The 19,779-nt window shown below is 56.2% G+C and overlaps 1 protein-coding gene across 2 annotated transcripts in view; it reads right to left on the minus strand.

Annotated features, from left to right (window-relative positions):
* ITPK1 (inositol-tetrakisphosphate 1-kinase) overlaps nt 1-11,538 on the minus strand; it is a 167,217-nt gene extending 155,679 nt beyond the window's left edge. For both annotated transcript variants that reach the window (XM_059182951.1, XM_059182949.1), the window contains exon 1: nt 11,309-11,538. In XM_059182951.1, the coding sequence (XP_059038934.1) occupies nt 11,309-11,403 (95 nt within the window). In that variant the 5' untranslated portion in view covers nt 11,404-11,538. The remainder of the gene's footprint in view (nt 1-11,308) is intronic.
* Nucleotides 11,539-19,779: the final 8,241 nt, after the last annotated feature.

Below are 19,779 nucleotides of genomic sequence, written 5' to 3' on the forward strand. Positions count from 1 at the left end.
CCCTGGGCACTGAGGATGAGGTGCTGGAAACCAGCACGGACCCAACGAAAGCCATCCTCCCGTCTTCTGGGTCCGTCTGCCGAAAGCAACGCCTAACACCTGGACTCAGGCAGAAGGCTGTTCAAATCCCACCCCGGCAGTGACCCTCTAGGAACCCCGAAAATGCTTCCAGACCCCTCCTCTGAGCCTCTGTTTCCGTACATGGACTGAGAGCCTTAAGGCAGCAGCTGGTACGTCAGGCCAGGCCGAGCAGCTGTTCCCTGACTCCGCGGTCTCCGGCAGAGGCCAGTGAGCACCTCTGAGCAGTGGGGACCCAACAGCACCCCCCCCACACCCAGGGCGGAAGCACCCTCCTCCCCGCAGGGGCACTTCCCGATTTGCAGACAGCCTGCGCGAGGCCCAGCGGCTCCAGCCGGGACCTTCCTCCCCAGCGCAGTGAGGAAGCAGGCCCTGGACCTCCCTCTGCACAGGCACCAGCGTGGCTGCGCCCAGGTCAAGGTGCGGGCAAGGGGACTGGGGCAGATTCCTCAGGAAGCACAACTCCTTCCCGCCCAGAGCTCCATCCCCCCCCAACCCAGCTGCTCACACAGAGGCAGGAACAGGCCCTCCAAGGGTACGGTCAGACCTCCCTTTCTTTTCAAGAACCCTGCAACAAATCTTTAGAAAAAGACTGAAGAATAAAATAAAATCTTTAAAAAAACAGAGCAGTAGGGGTGCCTGGGTGGCTCAGTGGCTTAAGCCTCTGCCTTCAGCTCAGGTCATGATCTCAGGGTCCTGGGATCAAGCCCCGCATGGGCTCTCTGCTCAGTGGCGAGGCTCCCTCCCCTTCTCTGTCTGCCTGCCTCTCTGCCTACTTGTGATCTCTGTCAAATAAATAAAATCTTTAAAAAAAAAAAAAAAAGAATAGAACAGTAAAGAAAATAAACTTTAGTGTCAGCAAGGCCAAGTGCAAATCTAAGCTGGCCCTCCTATTAGCTCTACAGCGCGGGGCTACATCTTCTTTCCAGGCCTTCATTTCCCCATCTACAAGATGGGTGCAGCGTAGGGGCGTCTGGGTGGCTCAGCCAATTAAGGATCTGTCTTTGGCTCAAGTCATGATCTCGGGGTCCTGGGATAGAGCCCCGCATTGGGCTCCCTGCTCAGAAGGTGTCTGCTTCTCCCTCTCCCTCTACCTGCCTCCCCGCTACTCATGCGCGAGAGCACTCGCGCTCGCTCGCTCTCTCTCTCTCTGGGTCAAATAAATAAATAAAATCTTGAAGAAAAAAAAAAAAAGGATGGGTGAGGTGCAAAGGGAAAATCCATCCAAAGTGAAACCAACGGGGCGGGGGGCTGGGGGCCAGGCCTGGCTGGCTCAGGCGGTAGAGCACAGGACTCTCGATCTCAGGGTCGTTGAGTTTAAGCCCCATGCTGGGTGCAGAGATTACTACTCAAAAAAATAAATAGAGTAAAAAATTTTTCAAATAAAAAATAAGAGCTCAGAGAGAAACCAACAGTCCCACAGCACTGAACATTCCTCACGAAGACACCCAGGATCCTGAGAGGGCGGGAGCCGGTCCTTCCAGGATGGGCACCTGGGACTCCTTCTCTCCTCTCCTAGGGTCCTCACAGGGCCCTGGGAGAAGAGAAGAGAACCCCACGCAAGCTGCACCCCTGTACCCCCCTCCCCTCTTAGGGGCACAGCCCAGCAAATGTTCCCTAGGAGAACTGGGGCTGTCCCAGGGGCCAGAGTGGACTCCGCAGGGCTCTATGGGTCCCTACGACCCAGGGCTGGCCAGCATGCAGTAGGCACTCACTAAATACTGTCCTGCGGCTCCTGAGGGAATGAGCTGTTTAAACAGAAGACGGCTGGGCCCGCCGCAGACATTTGGGGGCTGGGGGGTGGCCCATATGTTTCCTTGCCTCCACGCCCCCGCCGTCCACCGCTGGATGCAAATAGGGCAGAGGGCAGAAATGAAAGCCAAACACCTCGGCGCCATCTATCACCCCCCCCCCCCAGCCCTCTCAGGAAGCAGCGAGCAGGGAGGCGGGAGGTGTGTCCTGGTCACTGACCCTGCAGGACCCCCACACCAGAAAAGGATCAGGAGGGGAGGCTGTGGGGGCTGCCTGTCTGCCCCAGGCTGGGGGCTCCCGGAGATTCGTCAGAGGCCCCAGGCCCCAGGTTGGACAGGCAGGAGGGCCGGGGCAGCAGCCTCCTGGGGAGAAGGGGGAATGCCATCCTCCACGACGCACCTGCCGTGCTCACTAGCCCGACAGGTGGCTGCGTCAGGCTCACCTGACAGCAGAGCAGAGGCTCGGGGAGGCCTGTCCAGTTACCTCCGGCCGGCTGGGCAAGTCTTGCTCTCCATGTCTACCATCGTCCACAACACCCACCACCCCTCTGGGCCCAGTACCTGTCCACAGGGAATGCTCAGAAAAAAACACCCTGGTTTGCCTCCGAGATGGTTGTCAACCCAGCGGTACCTGGATGCGACTTTCACACTGGGGGCCAAGGCCCCCTGACAGGGCAGCCACGGCCCGCGCTGTTGCAGGAGTCAACTGGCCGCCAGCATCAACCTCAGCTCTGCCACTTGCAGCTGGGGGACCCTGGCAGGTCACGGCGCCCCTCCCCAGGCCACAGCATTCCCATCTGGCATGGGGAGACACGCCCCCACCTGGGACGGCCGACTCCCCGGCCGACTCCCCGGCCGACTCCCCATCGGCAATAGTGCCTGAGCCACGGCAGGTTCTCGCTCCTCGCTCCGCGCTGATGTGACCCACCAGTTTGGGGATTGGGGGGAGGGAGGGGCCGTCACGACAGCCTCCCAAAGCGTGGAGGGTTGAGCCCCAGGTCCCAGCTTCATGGCTTGGGAACCAAAGGCGTGCAGACCTCTGACTCGACCCCAACAGGCGTGCAAAGCAAAAGGCAAAGTGGGGACCCGCGGGCCAGGCCGCCACCCCCCATCCCAGCCCTGGCCTGACAACCCCTGTGATACCCCCAGGACTGTCTCCTGTGCAAAAGCTAGTTCCCGTCCAGCCTCAGAACCCAACTCTCAGTAATTCCACTGCAAGCCAGCAGCCAGAGGGAAGCAAGGTTTAGAAGAGGAGAGAGGATTGCCCAAAAGGTAGCCAACCGCCTGCTGAGCTCCCAGGACAGACGGGCCTGGAAACCTAATCGGATGCCCTCCTGGAGAGGCCTTGTCCTCAAGGGACCCCTTCTTACCTGTTTAACTCAGCATTAGACACGCCTGACAGCTTTGGGGGAGACCCTAGTAACACACTCGGTGAAAGGCCCGTTGGGGTCTCCCAGTAGAATCACCAGGGCACTGCTGCGGACAGAAGACTCCCAGACCCGTGCCCCGGAGACTGTGAAAGGGGACGGGTAGGGCTGAGGGATGTGTAGTTTCCACCAGTGCCCCAGGTGATTCTTTTATTGGGCACGTGAGCAAACACTGGCCTAGAGGAAGGTCAATGTGTGTTAAAGACAGCTAGCTGCCCCCCCTCCCCCGCCTCCCTCCCCCCCCCTCCCAAGACCCCACCTTGAGGCCTCACCTGAGCTTTGGGAAAGGGCAAAGGTCAGCTGCCCTAGGGCTTACCCATCAGGGCTGTGGGATCCCCACCCTCCCCTCCCTTCCCTCACCCACAGGGCTCACCGCAGCTCCTTCCTGAACACAAAGGCTGGACCTGGCTGGACCAGGGGGGAAGCACGTAGCCTCAGGCCTCGGCTCCCAGGGATCCCAGAGCCTGGTTGCAGCCTCAAGTGGGAAAAAGGTCCCAGGGCCACCCACCCGGCCCCCCATCACACTGCCAGTGAACAAGGATACCAAGGACACTCTACTGCCTTCTTGGACCCCCTGTCTGAAGTAGAAACCAGCTGCCCACGGACCACACGGGACCCAGGGCTCTGAAAAAGGCAGCCGGGGGCACGTGGCCTCTCAGCAGCAGACAACTCCCACCCCGGAGCTCTCTCAGCTCCCAGAAGAAACCGCTCTCAGACTCTTTGGTTAAACATTACCCCCAGAGAGGCCTCCTCTGACCACAGGGTGCTAAAGTGGCTGCAGCTACCCCTGCCGCAGCTCTCCTGTTCACAGGCTGCCCGGCACTAACGACACTGTGCTGCATGGAAGCGCGTCTGTGCGCTGACTTCACCATCTCCCCAAGCATGTGGGTGCCTGAGGACAGGGACCAGCACGCAGCAAGGGGTGGCTGGGGCTGGCCGGGGGCCTGCTCAGGATATGCTAAATGGAAAAAAAGAATGAAGGAATGAAGCTCCTCCCTGACATGGAAAAGGCTTCCAACACCCACCAGTCAGTTCCTTCCTTCTCTAAGAGGTACTCTTCTCAGCTCCTACAATGTGTCCCGTCAGAGACCCTGGGTTTCGGAAGCAGACACAACCGCAGGTCTCCGCTCTACAGAACGGCTCTCAAATGAGAAAGAACACACTCTTCCGAAAGAGAGAGAGAGAGAGAGATCACACACAGGCACCTCTCAGAAGCTGTACTGGGGAGGGACCTCGCCTGACTGTGTCCGGATTCCCCCTCCAGGGGCAGCCGATGGCTTAGCAGTGGGCTCTGCCAGCAGGCCTGTCCCACATGGTGGGATGGCTTCCGGCCACCCAGGGCATGCCGGGGACATCCTCATAGGAGCGATCCTCAAGTCCCCACACACAGCGACAGAGCCAGCCTCTGAGCCCCAGAAGCGGGGTGGGGGGAGGGCACGACCGGGAGCTGTCACAATCCACGCCTGGCACCACGAAGGGCTACAGAAACCAGCCCGGGAGGCCCAGCTGGGGAAGTGCAGGCCGCAGGGCAGCCGGTCGCTGAGGGAGGCCTGCAGCAGGCAAGACAAAGCCCCGGGGCTGGATTCAAACAGCCCAAGGGTAATGGCCGGGCTGCTCCCCAAGGCACCTCCAGAGGCAGGGCTGTTACAAAAGGGACTTTGGCGGGGCGGTGGGGAGAGCATACTGGCCTTGTAGCCACAGCTCATGGTATGACCTTGGACAAGCCACCCCACCCTGCCAGGCCTGGGTCTCCCTCTTGGGAGTCTGTAGAGCGGCTCCTGAGTGATGATCTGCTTTCTATGGTAAATCTTACTTTTTAAAAAGGAGGTACCAGAACATTCCCACAAAGAGCTAGCTTACCAGCTGAATTCACAACATGAGTGGGAACAGAAACCCTATTTACTTGCAACTGTTTAGGCAGTGCCCTCGTGAGGCGCTTCACTTCAGCATTTACCCAGTGCCCGGAGCCTGCCAACCCACGCTGGGGACACGACCAGCGGTGCCCCGAGCCTGCCAACCCACACGGGGACACACAGCGGAGGCATGATGGCCTCAGGGTGAGGAATGGAGGGGCCCAGCCTGGAGGCCCAGGGAGCCCAGCTCTGCCCCGAAGCCCGAGGCCCCACAACGTCAATCAGTCTCAATCAGTCTCAACAGCAAAGGAGAAATGCAAATATACGGTCCCATGCCACCCGTGCATGTGGCCAAGATCCCAACCGTCCGCCGCGGGGGCTGCACTGGGGGGGGTGTGGGTAACAGGCTCTCCCCTTCGCTGTCACTTGGTAGTGGGCCCCCTCTTTGCCAGCAGCTTCAGAAAGCCCCAGAAAAAGTAAACCGCCTGTGCCCTTTGACCCAACACTCCCTCATCGAGCCACGGTCACCCACATGGCTGTCCCCCTGACTCTACCGGCGGAGGACCCTCGGCAGGGGAGAGACATGGTCTGTCGTGAGGACAGCTGGACCACTCGGCCAGTGAAGAAACGAGGCAAGTGATACGGATCTGCCCCCGATGAAGCAGAGATGTGCTATTTCTCTAAGACACGGGGTTCCGTGAAATGAGCCTCGGCTAGAACACGCGTGTGTCCATCCGCACAGCACACCTGGAGAGAGGGGCTGCCGGTGGCAGGGGTCGCTGAGGGACGGGAGCTCAGGAACAAGAAGGAAACGGACTTTGCAGCACGTACTTGCAGTCCTCTGCTATTTTTGTATCATATGCATGGGGTAATCATTCACAAAGATAAAGGAAACAATAGAAGTTACTAAAAATCGTAACACAATTGCTCCTTTAGACTCAGCATTTTCAGGAAACCCAGCACAAACTCCTCTGGAATGTGCAAACTTTGGAAAAGAAAAGGAAGGACCGTTGTGCTCCTGCGTTAAACAGGCAAGCGCAGCAGCCCTGCCTCCCGGCCCCTGGGAAAGGAGAACGGTCCCTGCACCTCAGCCGGGGCTGCCGTCCCCACAAACCCCACACCCAGCAGGGTGATCGGGCAGCAACCATAGAGGGACTCGGGGTCTCTCACAAACGGCCCAGACCGAGAACATCAAACCTACAAGTGCCAAAGATCCCGGAGTGGGGAGGCACGTGGGGGCTGAGGCGCGCTGACCCACTCGCGGCCAGCCCAGCGCGCCGGCAGGACTAAGCACCGTGGACAGAGGCGCAGGCCCTCACCCTCCCTGGCCCTGCGTCCTGACTCCTCTCCTGCACACCACCCTGAGCTTTGTAACTGCGAACATCCTCACTTTGCCTGGGGGAAACTGAGGCACGGAGGGCCCAGTGTCACGTGGGTGGTCTGTTGTGGAATCGGGCTGGGGACCCACAGACGGCACTGTCCCGATGGACAGCTTCGCCCACAGGAAGTCCGGCTTCCCCCCTTGGAGGCAGGGAGAAAGCGTTTCTTGGCAAGGCTGAGCTAGGGACAGAGTCGGGGCACTGGGGCAAAGGTCACACAGTCAGTCCCTCCTCCCCCCCCTACACCCCCAAAATGGGGCACACCCAGACATTAAGACAGAGCAATACCGACCCCCAGACCAGCATCACTTCACCCCAGCAATGGGTTCCTTCCCCTCCCTAAGAATCTCCTGGAAGAATTCCGAGCCCAGAACGCTAAGCCATCCCAGCAGAAAGGGACCGTCAAGACGCCCCCTTTTAAAGGAAGGAACGTAGGGGGAGGAGAAGGAAGGGCCTGATGGTACCCAAGCCCTTCCTGGCAGGCTTCCCAGGCCAGGTCACTGTGAACACCACACTCCCAGCTCCATGCGGGCAAGGGGCCCCACCCGTAGCCCCGGGACCTGCTGCCTCTCAGGCCAAGCCTGAGCCTCAGAGGACGCTGGGCCCAGTTCCTTCTGAAGGAACTGGTGGGAAAGGCTGCGACAGGAACGTGGTCTGAGACTGCTCCCAAAACCCATTTCCTGCAGGCCTCGTCAGTCCTGCTGGCCTCCAAGGTTCTCTTGTTAGAGAGGTAGCTCGAGGTAGCCCCAGGCTAACCTGGGCAGAGAAGAGACATAACAAGGAAGCCATGTCATCCAGTGAAGAGGCCTCGGGACCAGGCCCCAGGACGCTGACAGGCTGGCTGTGCGGTCTCTTCCCCACCCTCCCCAGGCCTCAGCATCCCCACCCCTCGGCCCCGGGCCACTGGGGCACCAACTGAGACCAAGTACCTGGAAGGGTCGCATGACAAAGGCAGCGGACCTAACAGTAAAGACGGACAGAGGGCCACCCCCATCTCATACCAAGATGCTTCCGGAAGCCCAGTGACTCTCCACCGCCTCCCCCAGCACAGGTTCAGCCGCAGGACAAAAAAGGGTGAGAAGCCAAAGACATGGAGAAGGAACACGGACGACATTGACAGAGGGAACACAGGGGTGCGGGCCAGCCAGCATCTCCATGCAAGACCCTGTAGATAACTTTAAAAAAATTAAAAATTAAAAACCTCCCCCACATTTCCAACTACCAACTTGTTTTCTCTGACTCCCCCAGGAAGTCCCCCCTGGGCATCCTGAAAAAGGCACAAGGAGAGGACGGGAGGGAAGGGCGAGGCTGCTCCGGCATTAGCAGCAGGGCGGGGAGGATGGTGGAAGGAGAGAGAACACAACCAGAGCCTCATCCACAGCCCTGTCCCCGAGGGGGGACAACACGGAGAGGGATGACAGGAACAAACAGTGCCACGAAAAACGAAAAACGAGCTGAGTCAAAGGCCCATCTGCTGACTAGTCAGAAAGGGCCATCCCATCAAGGTGCCCCAGGGGTGTGAAGGGTGGGCCCTTATGCCTACCAGACATACATCCTGGCAGGCCCAGGTGCCAACCCCCTACAGCCGCCAAAAACATGCAATGTCCTCTGGCAGAACAAGGCATTACATACTTGCTAAGGGCACGACTCAGCTTTGAAAGGAAAAGTGTCTCCAGGGGGCACCTGGGTGGCTCAGTCAGTTGGACATCCGCCTTTGGCCTGGGTCCTGATCCCAGGGTCCTGAGACTGAGCCCCCTGTAGCGCTCCCTGCTCAGCGGCAAGCCTGCTTCTCCCCCTCCCTCTGCCCCTCCCCGCCTCTCATGTTTGCACTCTCTCTCTTCCTTGCTCGCTCCTGTTCGATCGCAAATAAATAAATAAAAATCCTTTAAAAAAATTTTTTTTTAAAAAGAGGGGGGCCTGGGTGGCTCAGTGGGTTGGTCCTCTGCCTTTGAGTCAGGTCAGGATCTCGGGGTCCTGGGATCAAGCCCCACATCAGGCTCTCTGCTCAGTGGGGAGCCTGCTTCCCCCTCTCTCTCTGTCTGCCTCTCTGCCTACTTGTGATCTCTCTGTCAGATAAATAAAGAAAATCTTTAAAAAAAAAAAAAAAAAAACTTTCAAAATATCTTAAGAAAAAGAAAAATTTTAAAAGGAAAAAAGAAAGAAAAGTGTCTCCAGGACAACAGGGCAGCAGCTGGAGCCCTGTGAAGGTAAGAGGGTGCCCAAGTAGAAAGGGCTTTCTGTGGGGTCTCCAGGTCCTCAGGCTGGGCCCGTTCTAGAAGTTCAACAAAAGGAAGAGAAGTTTGGAATTTGCCCCTCTCATGCCTGTCTCCCCATCTGGACAACAAAGGAGCTGGATGACATGATCCCCAACATCCCTTCCTGTTCTAAGAGTTTTACAAGGCCTGACATTCAACTAAACAACCCATCTGGTCCGCTCAGGCCCTCCTCTCTGGCGCGGACTGCCCTAAACATTCAAGCAGAGCTTCAAATCATTTTCAAACATTTCTGGACTTTCTCATCATGAGAAAGTCATGGGCAATTCATCATCCATCAAAACAGGAGCGTTGCACTCCCAGGTTGTGAAGGTCAAAAAAAGGACAATGTCTCCTCTTGGGCCACTAAAAATCACACCAGCATTCATACCAAACACAACAGCAGCAAAGGGCTCTGATCAACCCAAAGGGAGCTTCCTGCAGCCGGTCTAGAAATGTGGCCACCAGGGGGCGCCTCCCAGAAAGTAATAAAAGAAGGAAAACTCTTTCTTGGGTGTTTTCTTTTCCTTCTTAAGCTTAAGTGATAAATATCTAGAGCTGCTCTAATGAAAACCCAAGCAGGGCTTCCTGAGGTTCTAGAATGGCCTAGATGCTTTCTGTCTTCTCTCTGAAGCCAATATTCTGGCCAGTAGTAGACATCCAGACTCCGAGGGCCACAACCTTCGAGAAATTAACCCTCCACGCTGGATTTCCCCCAGAATGGTTGACTTCAGGGCTTGCCTTGCACGCCCCTCCGGCAGCACTTAAAGGCCGGGGGAGTCCGAGTGGAGGGAGAGGCCATCTGCAAGTCCAGCCGCAAGACCCAGCCCCGAGTCTGGGCTGGAAGTGTTTTGCAAGAGGCTCCTAATTAACGAGCAAAACATACCAGCCAGATGACAAGCCTCGTGCTCTAGCTGCAGACACAGGATGACACAAATACAGACAGACCTCCAGAGAAAAGGGTGCAAGGTATTAGCTGGGATTTCCCAAGACTCAGATGACTGCAGGAGGAGCTCGGGGACCTCACACCAGCATGGGGCTTCAAAGATATGTCAAAGGGACTTCTCCACGTCTCCTATGTCTCGGGGACTTTTTCCATAAGTCTGTGTGTGTATGTGTGTGTCTGTGGTGCCATGTTCAAGCGTTCTTTTTTAATGTTCCAAAGTCCTAGGACCCATTTTCAAAGTTCTAGCTCCAAGTTCCTCCTGATTTCCTGATTTCCTCCTGAATTCCTGGGCTGCTTGGCATGCCCCACCACCCATGAAAAGCTTGTTTTCTCCTGAGGAAGCCAGCCTGAGAAATGGCAGCCAAACTCCATCCCCAGGCCAAAGGATGGAGAGCCAGGAGCTGTTTCATAGGAGCTATGCCCAGGGCAAAGGAGCAACAGGCCCTAGGGACGGGCAGGAGGGTCACAGAGGTGCCACAGGCTGGCAAGTGACCGGCTCAAACCTGCCACTTGCTCTGCAGACCAGGAGATAAGGAAACCCAATTGTTCGATTCTGCGACACATCTGGGGACCCAACGGTGGGGGGGGGGGGGAGTGCAAATAGAACACACTTTCAACAATCAAATCCACCAAGAGGAGACACTGCAAAACAAAAGGATCCCACCTACACTTTGCAAAAGGGTTGGGGAGCCAGAGTCTCTTGGGATTTACCTAACAGCTTCCCAGCGGTAAAGCCACGGCTGTAGAGCAAGGTGAGGTGTACCTGACCCAAGACTGGAAGCTTCTGTAATAGACTAGAAATGTGATCTTCTTAAAACACCATGAATCCCCACCATTGATCACCAGCATAGGGGACAGGGGGGGAGAGGGGGGCGTCAGACAGAGGAAGGCCATTCTGCATCACATACATTTATCCCACCTCCTCTGCACCAGCCACTCCCTAGCTCTAGGACCCCAGGCGGACAGGCGAGACGGGGGACCCCACCTTTCTGCAGATCAGCTCTCCCTTCTCAGACACGTGGCCCAGAGTCACCACCCTGGTCAATTCTCAGGGCCGGTGCGAGGCTCTAATGAGACAGCAAATCACCACATACATGCCAAGTATTGCTACTCGCCTCACACAGGCTCAACCCGGTGACATGCAATGACAGCGTCGAGGGCTGCACACGCGGGGCACACAGTAGGTGATCCGCAAATGTACAAACAGCGGTGCCCTTCTCCACGAAAGGAACGAAGGAAGAAAAACACTCCGATCCAAAAGTAACCTCCAGCCACAGGCAGACAGCGTGGACTCCCCGATTGCCCAGATCCCTCTGCCACCGTTAGCGGCGCCGCCGACGCGCTCTGGGCAGCTGGGGTTTTCCCCACCCGGGGGGGGGGGCTGGTCACCGGGCACCTGAGAGCCCGGGTCCCGGCCACACCGCCCATCCTGGCCGCCGCTTCCCTCGAGCACAGCCGGCAGCCACCACAGCCACCTGGCCGCTCGGACTCAGTATCCCCGCGCACCGCTCCTTCCCCAGCGCTCCAGCTTCCCGAAACAGCCGCTGAGGCTGAGCCGGGCTCGGGTCGGGGGTCCCCGGGCGCCAGGGGTCCCCGGGCGCTCGAGCCCCGTCCCTCCTTACCTGCACAGCTCGGCGAAGGCCTGGAAATTCAGCTTCTTGATTTTCTTCTCGCTCAGCCAGTAGCCAACTCTCTTCCCTTTCAGAAAGGTCTGCATCTTCCTCCTCGGGCGGGGAGCTCGGGTCCGGAGGAAATCGCCCACAGGCCGAGTGTGGCGGCCCGGCGCGCGCCGCGAGCGTGCGGGCACCTCCTCCGGCGGCGGGGACGCGGAACGGGGCTCGGGGCGCGCAGTCCTGCCGGGAGGGGCGGGCCGGGGCGGGCGCCCGGGCGGAGGGAGCGGCGCTCAGCGCGGCGTGCCACTGGCTGCCGCCGCCGCCGCCCACGCCCCCGCCGCCCGCGGGGCTCGCCGGCGCGCCAGATCGCCAGCGCCCGGCCGGGGCCGCAGCGGGCCCCCGGAGCCCAGGGACCCCCCGGGCCGCACGCCCCCCGGCGGCCGCGGCGGCGCGGGCCCGGCCCCCACCTCCGCCCCCCCCCCGCGCCCCTCAAGGCTCCTCCTCCCCGCCCTCCCGCCCGCGCCCGCGGGCCCCGACCCCGAGCCCCGGGCGGCGCGATCCGCTGCCGCGAGCCGGGCGCGTGCCCTTCCCGGCGCGCTCGGACCCCGGCGGGGCGCACGCGGCCGCCCGCGTCCTACCCCCACCCCCACCTCCCCGGCCCGGCCCGGCCCGGCGCGGCCAGCCATCCTCACCCGCCTCCGCCGCCGCCTCCTCCTAGCTCTCGGCCCCGCGCGCAGCCCGTCCACCCGCCGAACCCGGCCCCGCCGCCCTAGCCGCCGCCGCCGCCGCGCTGACCCGGCCGGCCGGCCCGCTGGACCCCGCCGGGGCGGAGGAAGCGCCGCAGCTCCGGCCGCTAGGGGGCAGCGTCGCTCGCCGCCTCTTAAAGGCGCCGCGCTCTCCCGGCCTGGCTGTTTGCGGCGTGTTTGCGTCCGGGCTCAGGCCGGTGAGCTTCGGGACGGAGGGCGCGGGACTGGGTGTAGGGCGGCCATTGCCCAGGGGTCGTTGCTTGTTAAAGGGGCAACAGGCGTCATGCCGTGGGCGTTTTCTGCCTGACCCGTGGGAGTTTCTTAAATCAAAAGCACCTCTGTACCCCCAGCAGTGTTCAACGCCCCCCCCCACTCTGAGTAATTCTGTAGAATTGCAGTTGCGGGGGGGGGGGGGCGGGCGGATACGGACGTTCAATGAGGTCATCTCATTGAGGAGACAGACCCCTGCCCAGGGCGGCGGAGGGGTGGGGGGAGGAGGAGGACTGCCTAGGGTGGTGACCTGAACACCCAGGGTCTTCTCAGACTTAGGAGGCTGATTGCCTCCTCGGGTCCCCTTCAACTCTGTGGGGACGGGGCGGGAGCTAGAAGCATGTAAGATGAGGCTGGAACACTTCCAGGAGACCCACTGCTTTCGGAGTGCAAGTCAGCGGTAGCCTCAGTGCCTTTAACCCTGCCTCGCCCGGCCCCGCCCGGCCCCGCCCGGCCCCGCCCGGCCCCGCCCTGCCCACGCCCTGTGAGGCAGGGGAGCTTCCAGCCTTCTTGGAGCCTTAAAAGAGCTTCGGGTTTGGGGGGAGAAGACCTCTCAGGCTCAAGCAGGAAAAATAATTGGGGGGGGGGGCGAGGCTCAAAGTTTCAGGGGGAGACATTTCAGCTGGCCTGGGAAAATATTATTGGAAGATTTTGGTAGGCCTGAGAAGGGAGAATAGCTAAAACCGAGGTAGAGAGAAAGAACCAAGTTGTTAGGAATGACACCCTCCTTGACCAAACCTGAGCTCATGCTTTTAAGACCCAGACCTAGGGGCCTGTCTTCTTCCCCTAATTACAACCTCCCCAACCCCTCTTCCTGCTGGTCTTCCAAGTTGCAACTAGGAGAGGCTCGTCTGCACTGGGACTTGGGGAGTGATCACACGTGACCACTTCCTGCACCTCTGACCTCGATGCGCACTTAACTGTGTGACTTTGCAGTCCCCTGAACCTCTCTGGGCCTCCGGTGCTCCCTCTTCGAGCAAAAGATAAGTAAGCCCTGCCTCATGAGAGCCCTTGACACTGCGAAAGTGCAGTGACTGTGAGGTCTAAAACCGTGACGTTGTGGGGCGTGGGGAGATGAAGACCTGGCCTGGGGGTCCTCGTTCAGCTCCCCTCAGCTTGGACCAGTCACTGTAGCCCTCCGAGCTTCAAGGTGGGGAAAGTCATGTTTGCCTTAAGACTCCAGTGAGGATGAGAACGGGGTGACAGGCTGGTCCTCAGCAGGCCTCCAGAAATCGTGCTTGCTAGTGACTCAGCCAAGGACTCTTAACTTGAGGCCCCGTTAAGAGCCCACCCCACCCCAGGGCTTCCGGAACCCCTGCAGCCGCCAGACCTTGGGTACACGAAGGCTTTTTACACACCGTAGCTCTGTGATTTGCCCCAAAAGAGCCACTAATGACTCCATCTTGCTTTCTTATTCATGAAGAAACGGGCCTAGAGAGGTAAGGGGATTCGCCAAGGTCACTGAGCAAGTACATGGGAGAGTTGGGACCAACAACACAGGGCCAAGGGGCCTCCCCCCACTCCTTGGCTCACCGTCCTTCTGGAGGTAGGAGGCCTGGGGAGTGAGGGGCAGACGGGTTCTGAGAAGTGGATCACTGCTGGAGGTATAGCCAAATCCCCCCCATGCACTGGTCGGACCAGGGATCCACCCACAATTCTCTGGAGCCCTGGGTAAGTGCTGGCTTCAGTCCTCCTCTCCAGTAAGAATGGGAATTTCTCTGGTTTTTATCTCTGTGTTCAGTTCTTGGTCATCCCGTGGAAGGGTGGGATTCTGGCGCTAGAACCACCGTCCACAGCTGTCCCACTTGGACTAAAGGAGTGAACCATTTCGCCTATCCCACTGCAGCCCAATGGATCAGTCTTTGGATGTGAGTTGACCCCAGGGAGGAGCATGACCTTGGGGCAAATATTTCTCAGTTTACTACTTTCTGCACCTCTTTGATTAACCACAAAGCCTACCAACCCTTCCTGCCTTGTCTGTCCCCTGTAGGCCCCTCTAGATTGTTCTCCACTCTTCAGCCATAACAGGGTTCAGAAAGCAAATCCGCCATACTTGGAATAAAGCCAAAAGTCCTTGGCAAGACCACCACCTCCCAGCCTCATCTCCCACAGAACTCCCCTCACCCTGCCCCCACCATCTTAGCCTCTGGGATGCCCGCCTTCCCTAGGACCCTTACATTCGGTCCATTTTTCTGGTTTGTTCTTCCCTTTTTGCGTATGAAGTCATCCACCGGCTCTCAGCCCAGGGATCCCTACACCTTCAATGATCAGGAGACTAATCACACTTGTCTTACTTGACTCATGTTTGTCCCCCACTGTGAGCCCCTCGAGGGCAGGAACTGTGTTTTTGTCTTCTTACCACTCTGAGTGTCTGAACACTCTAGTACGTCCTACTGGCTAAGAGGCTGGATTCGGTTTGGCTTCAGATGAAGTCAAATTGCTTCTACCAGCGGCCTGCGCAGAAGTGCTCATAAAAGTGATCAGATAGGGGTGCCTGGGTGGCTCAGTCGGTTAAGTGGCTGACTTCAGCTCAAGTCATGAGCCCAGTCCTGGGATCGAACCCCGCATTGGGCTCCTCACTAGTCATCTGCTGCTCCCTCTGCCTCTCCCACGCTCCTGTGTGCATTCTCTCTTTCTCTCTCCCTCTCAGATAAAGAAAATCATTTTTTAAAAAAGTGATCAGAGGGGGACGCCTAAGTGGCTCAGTTGGTTAAGCAGCTGCCTTCGGCTCAGGTCATGATCCCAGCGTCCTGGGATCGAGTCCCACATTGGGCTCCTTGCTCGGCAGGGAGCCTGCTTCTCCCTCTGCCTCTGCCTGCCATTCTGTCTGCCTGTGCTCGCTCTCTCCCCCTCTCTCTCTCTGATAAATAAATAAAATCTTAAAAAAAAAAAAAGTGATCGGATATGGGGCGCCTGGGTGGCTCAGTGGGTAAAAGCCTCTGCCTTCGGCTCAGGTCATGATCCCAGGGTGCTGGGATCGAGCCCCGCATGGGGCTCTCCACTCAGCAGGGAGCCTGCTTCCCCCTCTCTGCCTGCCTCTCTGCCTACTTGTGATCTCTGTCAAATAAATAAAATCTTAAAAAAAAAAAAAAGTGATCTGATGGGGCACCTCGGCGGCTCAGTGGGTTAACCTCTGCCTTCGACTCAGGTCATGATCTCAGGGTCCTGGGATCGAGCCCCGCATCGGGCTCTCTGCTAGGTGGGGAGTTGTGCTTCCCCCCTCTCTCTCTGCCTGTCTCTCTGCCTGCGTGTGCTCTCTCTCTCTCTGTCAAATAAACAAATAAAATCTTTAAAAAAAAGAAAAGTGATCTGATAAATGGATGTCAGGTTAGTCCCGCCAGGCGATCCCTGATCTCTCTTGAGGTAAGAGGCAAAAGCAGGAAAACTCCAGAACCCAAACCGGAACCTGGAGACATCTACATTTGCTCTGGGAGGCAGATGGACCATTAAGGGATTAAATGGTCTATTGTGCGTCTGAGTCCTGGGGCCATCTGGGAGAGGATTATTCCAGAACTGGAAGAGGAGCTGTGGTTAGAGGGCGGGCATTGGGGAGGAAGGGCACTGCCAAGGAGTATAGAGGCTGGCCGTCTGGGAAACCCTCCGAATCCCAGTCCTTCTGGAGGAGACGCAGGTTTGGGGAAGTGAGACAATGAAATGATGGAGACTTCAGACCTAGGATACGGCTGATGGGTATTGGGCAATCTTCCTAACCTCTGTGAGTCCAGTGTTCCTGATCTGAGAACCATAGGATGGTATGTATTAGTAGGAGACTGGTTACAAAAGTCCTGGTTACTGAAGGTTTCTGGGGGTGGGGAGGTAGGGGTAGGGGTGATGGGGTTATGGACCTTGGTGGAGGGCACGTGCTATGGTGAGTGCTGTGAAATGTGTAAGCCTGATGATTCACAGACCTGTTCCCCTGGGGCAAATAATGCATTATGTGTTAATAAAAATAATTTTTTAAAAAAGAAACAAAGTCCTGGTTATACCCAGCCTGCACTGGTTCGGCACAAGTAATTCAACACACTAGTTCAGATGCAGACAGCCTGTGGTGGCCACTTATTATCTGTGTGACTTTGGGCAAATTAATAAATCTGGCTGAGCCTCGGTCTTATAATCTATTAAATGGGACACCAAAGATAATTTACAAATAAAATAAAGAGTGCCTGGGTGGCTCCAATGGTTAAGCGTTGACCCTGGACTTAGGCTCAGGATCTCAGGGTTGTGAGATCAAGCCCCCTAGCAGGCCTGGTGTTCAGCGGGGAGTCCCCTTGAGAGTCTCTCCTGCCCCTCTCCCCTCCACCGCCCGTACTCGCTTTCTCTTTCTCGCTCATAAATAAAACCTTTAAAAATAAAATAAGTGGGAGTGACTATCAAACCTAGCTCATAAAATCATTAAGAAGCTTAAATGGTTGAGGGCACCTGGGTGGCTCAGTTGTTAAGGGTCTCCCTTGGCTCAGGTCATGATTACAGGGTCCTGGGATCGAGCCCCACATTGGGTTCCCTGCTCTGTGGGAAGCCTGCTGCTCCCTCTCCACTCCCCCTGCTTGTGTTTCCTCTCTCACTGTGTACGTCTCTCTCTCTCTCTCTCTCTGTTAAATAAATAAATAAAAACTTTTTAAAAAAGTTTAAATGAGTGTAAATGTATAAAGGACTGTAAGGTTGTCAAGGAGCTAAATTAAGGAAGGACTGTATCAGACTTGCCTGATGAGTGTCCTGCTGTTCCTACATCATCCCCACCGTGGGTTTCTGCAGCCCTTAAAATCTTTAAATAGGGGGGCACCTGGCTGGCTCAGTTGGTAGAGTATGCAACTCTTGATCTCAGGGTCGTGAGTTCAATCCCCACCTTGGGTGTGGAGCCTACTTCACTGAAATCATCATCATCATGAAATAGAATAATACCAGTTCATTCATTCATTCCCTAAATATTTATTAAGCCCCTACTGTGCACCTGTGCTATTCTAGACACTAGGGTCACCAGAGTGATGAAAACTGAAAAATGTCTACCTGGGGTGGATAACGAATGTACAAAATAGGGGTGCCTGGGTGGCTCAGTGGGTTAAAGCCTCTGCCTTCGGCTCAGGTCATGATCCCAAGGTCCTGGGATGGAGCCCTGCATCAGGTTCTCAACTCAGCGGGGAGCCTGCTTCTCCCTCTCTCTGACTGCCTCTCTGCCTACTTATGATCTCTCTCTATGTCAAATAAATAAATCTTAAAAAAAAAAAAAAAAAGAATGTACAAAATAAGAAAGTAAAGTGTATAGTATATTACACAAGGGATGCGTGCTACGGACAAACAGTAGGTCATGCTCATGGAGACAGGAAACCATGGACTGGGATCTTAATTCAGTGGCGGTCCCACTGGCAGGCAACATTTGAGCAAAAATGTGACAAAGGTGAGCTGCCAAGTGGTGCAGGTATCTGGGGAAAGGGCTCTCAGGTGGAGAAACAGCAGATGCCCTCACATAGCCTCGGGCCTGGGTGTTAACAAGGGAGAGTAGGGAGGCCAGTCTGGATGGAGCAAAATGAGCAAAAGAGAGGGTAAGAGGAAAACACAGGTAGAGAATGCCGGGCTCCCAGGACACCATGCACGCCTTCCTCTCTGAACAAGACAGGATTCCTTGAAGAAAGGAGCACAGGACCTGGGTCATTTCCCCAGGACGATGCCGCCGGGTGCAGGAGAGACCGGTGAGGCGGTAAGAGCAACGGAGAGACACAGTGAAGGTTCATTGCAGTACGCTAGCAGGGAAGGATGGTGGCTCAGCCCTGGGCCCTAGCAGGGGAGGATGGAAGATGTGGTCACTTTCCCCAATATCGCTCAAAGGAAGAATCCATGGGATTTGCTGGTAAATGGGATATGGGGTTGAATGCTAGAGAGAAATCATGGATGTCTCAGGTTTGAGGCCTGAGAGCTGGAAAAATGGATCTGCCCACAATTGAAATGAGGAAGGCAGCAAGAGGCAAGGCCTTGTTCAGGGATTATGTCACGAGTCCTGTTTTGAACAGTTTAGGTTGGAGACATGTGTCTGACATCTGAGGGACATCAAGTAGACCAACTGATAAGGTGCAGGGTCATGACTCAAGCTAGAGATATAAAATCGGGAGTGGTCGGCACAGAGATGGGACTGAAAACCATGAGCCTGGGTGAGGTCAGCAAGGGTGTGAGTATAGGTAGAAAAAAGTTGGGGCGCCTGGGTGGCTCAGTGGGTTGGGCCGCTGCCTTCGGCTCAGGTCATGATCTCAGGGTCCTGGGATCGAGTCCCGCATCGGGCTCTCTGCTCAGCGGGGAGCCTGCTTCCCTCTCTCTCTCTCTCTCTCTCTGCCTGCCTCTCCATCTACTTGTGATCTCTCTCTCTCTCTGTCAAATAAATAAATAAATAAAATTAAAAAAAAAAAAAGTTCAAGGCTGGGCCTCAGAGGTATGACAGTGTTCAGAGGTCAGGGAGGAACAGAGAAGGCCACAAAGGAGGTAAAGAGGAGGAGAACCAAGAGGGTCCTGGCCCTGAGAGCCACATGAGAGAAGTGGTCCTGGAGGAAAGAGCGTCAGCTGGTGGGAAGACAGGTGGCCTGGGACCTGACAATGGGAGATCGTTGGTGGCCTTCAGACAGCGGAGTACGGAAGGCTTTGTCAGATATGTTAAGTCAAGAACAAAATAAGCGTAATTCGGTGTAGACGGGAGGCTGCCACCAAGTAAAGAAAGTAGGGGACCACACTTCCATATGTATGTTTGTGTGGATGGAGACTGTCTTTGCTTCTGAAGGTGCACAAGAAACCATGAGCAGTGGTTGCCTTGGGGGAGAGGAACTAGAAAAACAAGGTGCCTGCAGTGAGAGGGGTCTCGTATTACCCTGTATATTTATTTGGCAATCAAAGTATTTTTCATCAAACATGTATTACATTTAATGAATAATGTATATTTGTTTGGCAGTCAAAGTATTTTTCATCAAACATGTATTACTTTTTAAATGAATAATAGTTACAGAAAGGAAAATCGCATGACTATTATGAAATGAGAAAATATAAAAAGGGCTGGCACCCAGGAGATTTCCAGTAAATGTCCATTCCCTGTTGAAAATAAATGTCCTCCTGTGGGTTCGCTTGACCTTCACCACGCTGAAAATGAATCAGAATTGTCTTCAGTATGCATCTTTTTAAAATAACATTTTCTAGGGGTGCCTGGGTGGCTCAGTGGGTTAAACCCTCTGCCTTCAGCTCAGGTCATGATCCTGGGGGGTTCAGGGATCAGGCCCCACATCGGGCTCTCTGCTCAGCGGAGGGCCTGCTTCCCCCTCTCTCTCTCTGCCTGGTTCTCTGCCTACTTGTGATCTCTGTCTGTCAAATAAATAAATAAAATCTTTTTTTAAAAAATAACATTTTCTAATAAAACCACATTAGCATTATGATGCTCTAACACATATAAAATATGGGGCGCCAGGGGCGCCTGGGTGGCTCAGTGGGTTAAGCCAC

The sequence above is a fragment of the Mustela lutreola genome, chromosome 7 (assembly GCF_030435805.1).
Source record: "Mustela lutreola isolate mMusLut2 chromosome 7, mMusLut2.pri, whole genome shotgun sequence".
NCBI classification, from domain to species: domain Eukaryota; kingdom Metazoa; phylum Chordata; class Mammalia; order Carnivora; family Mustelidae; genus Mustela; species Mustela lutreola.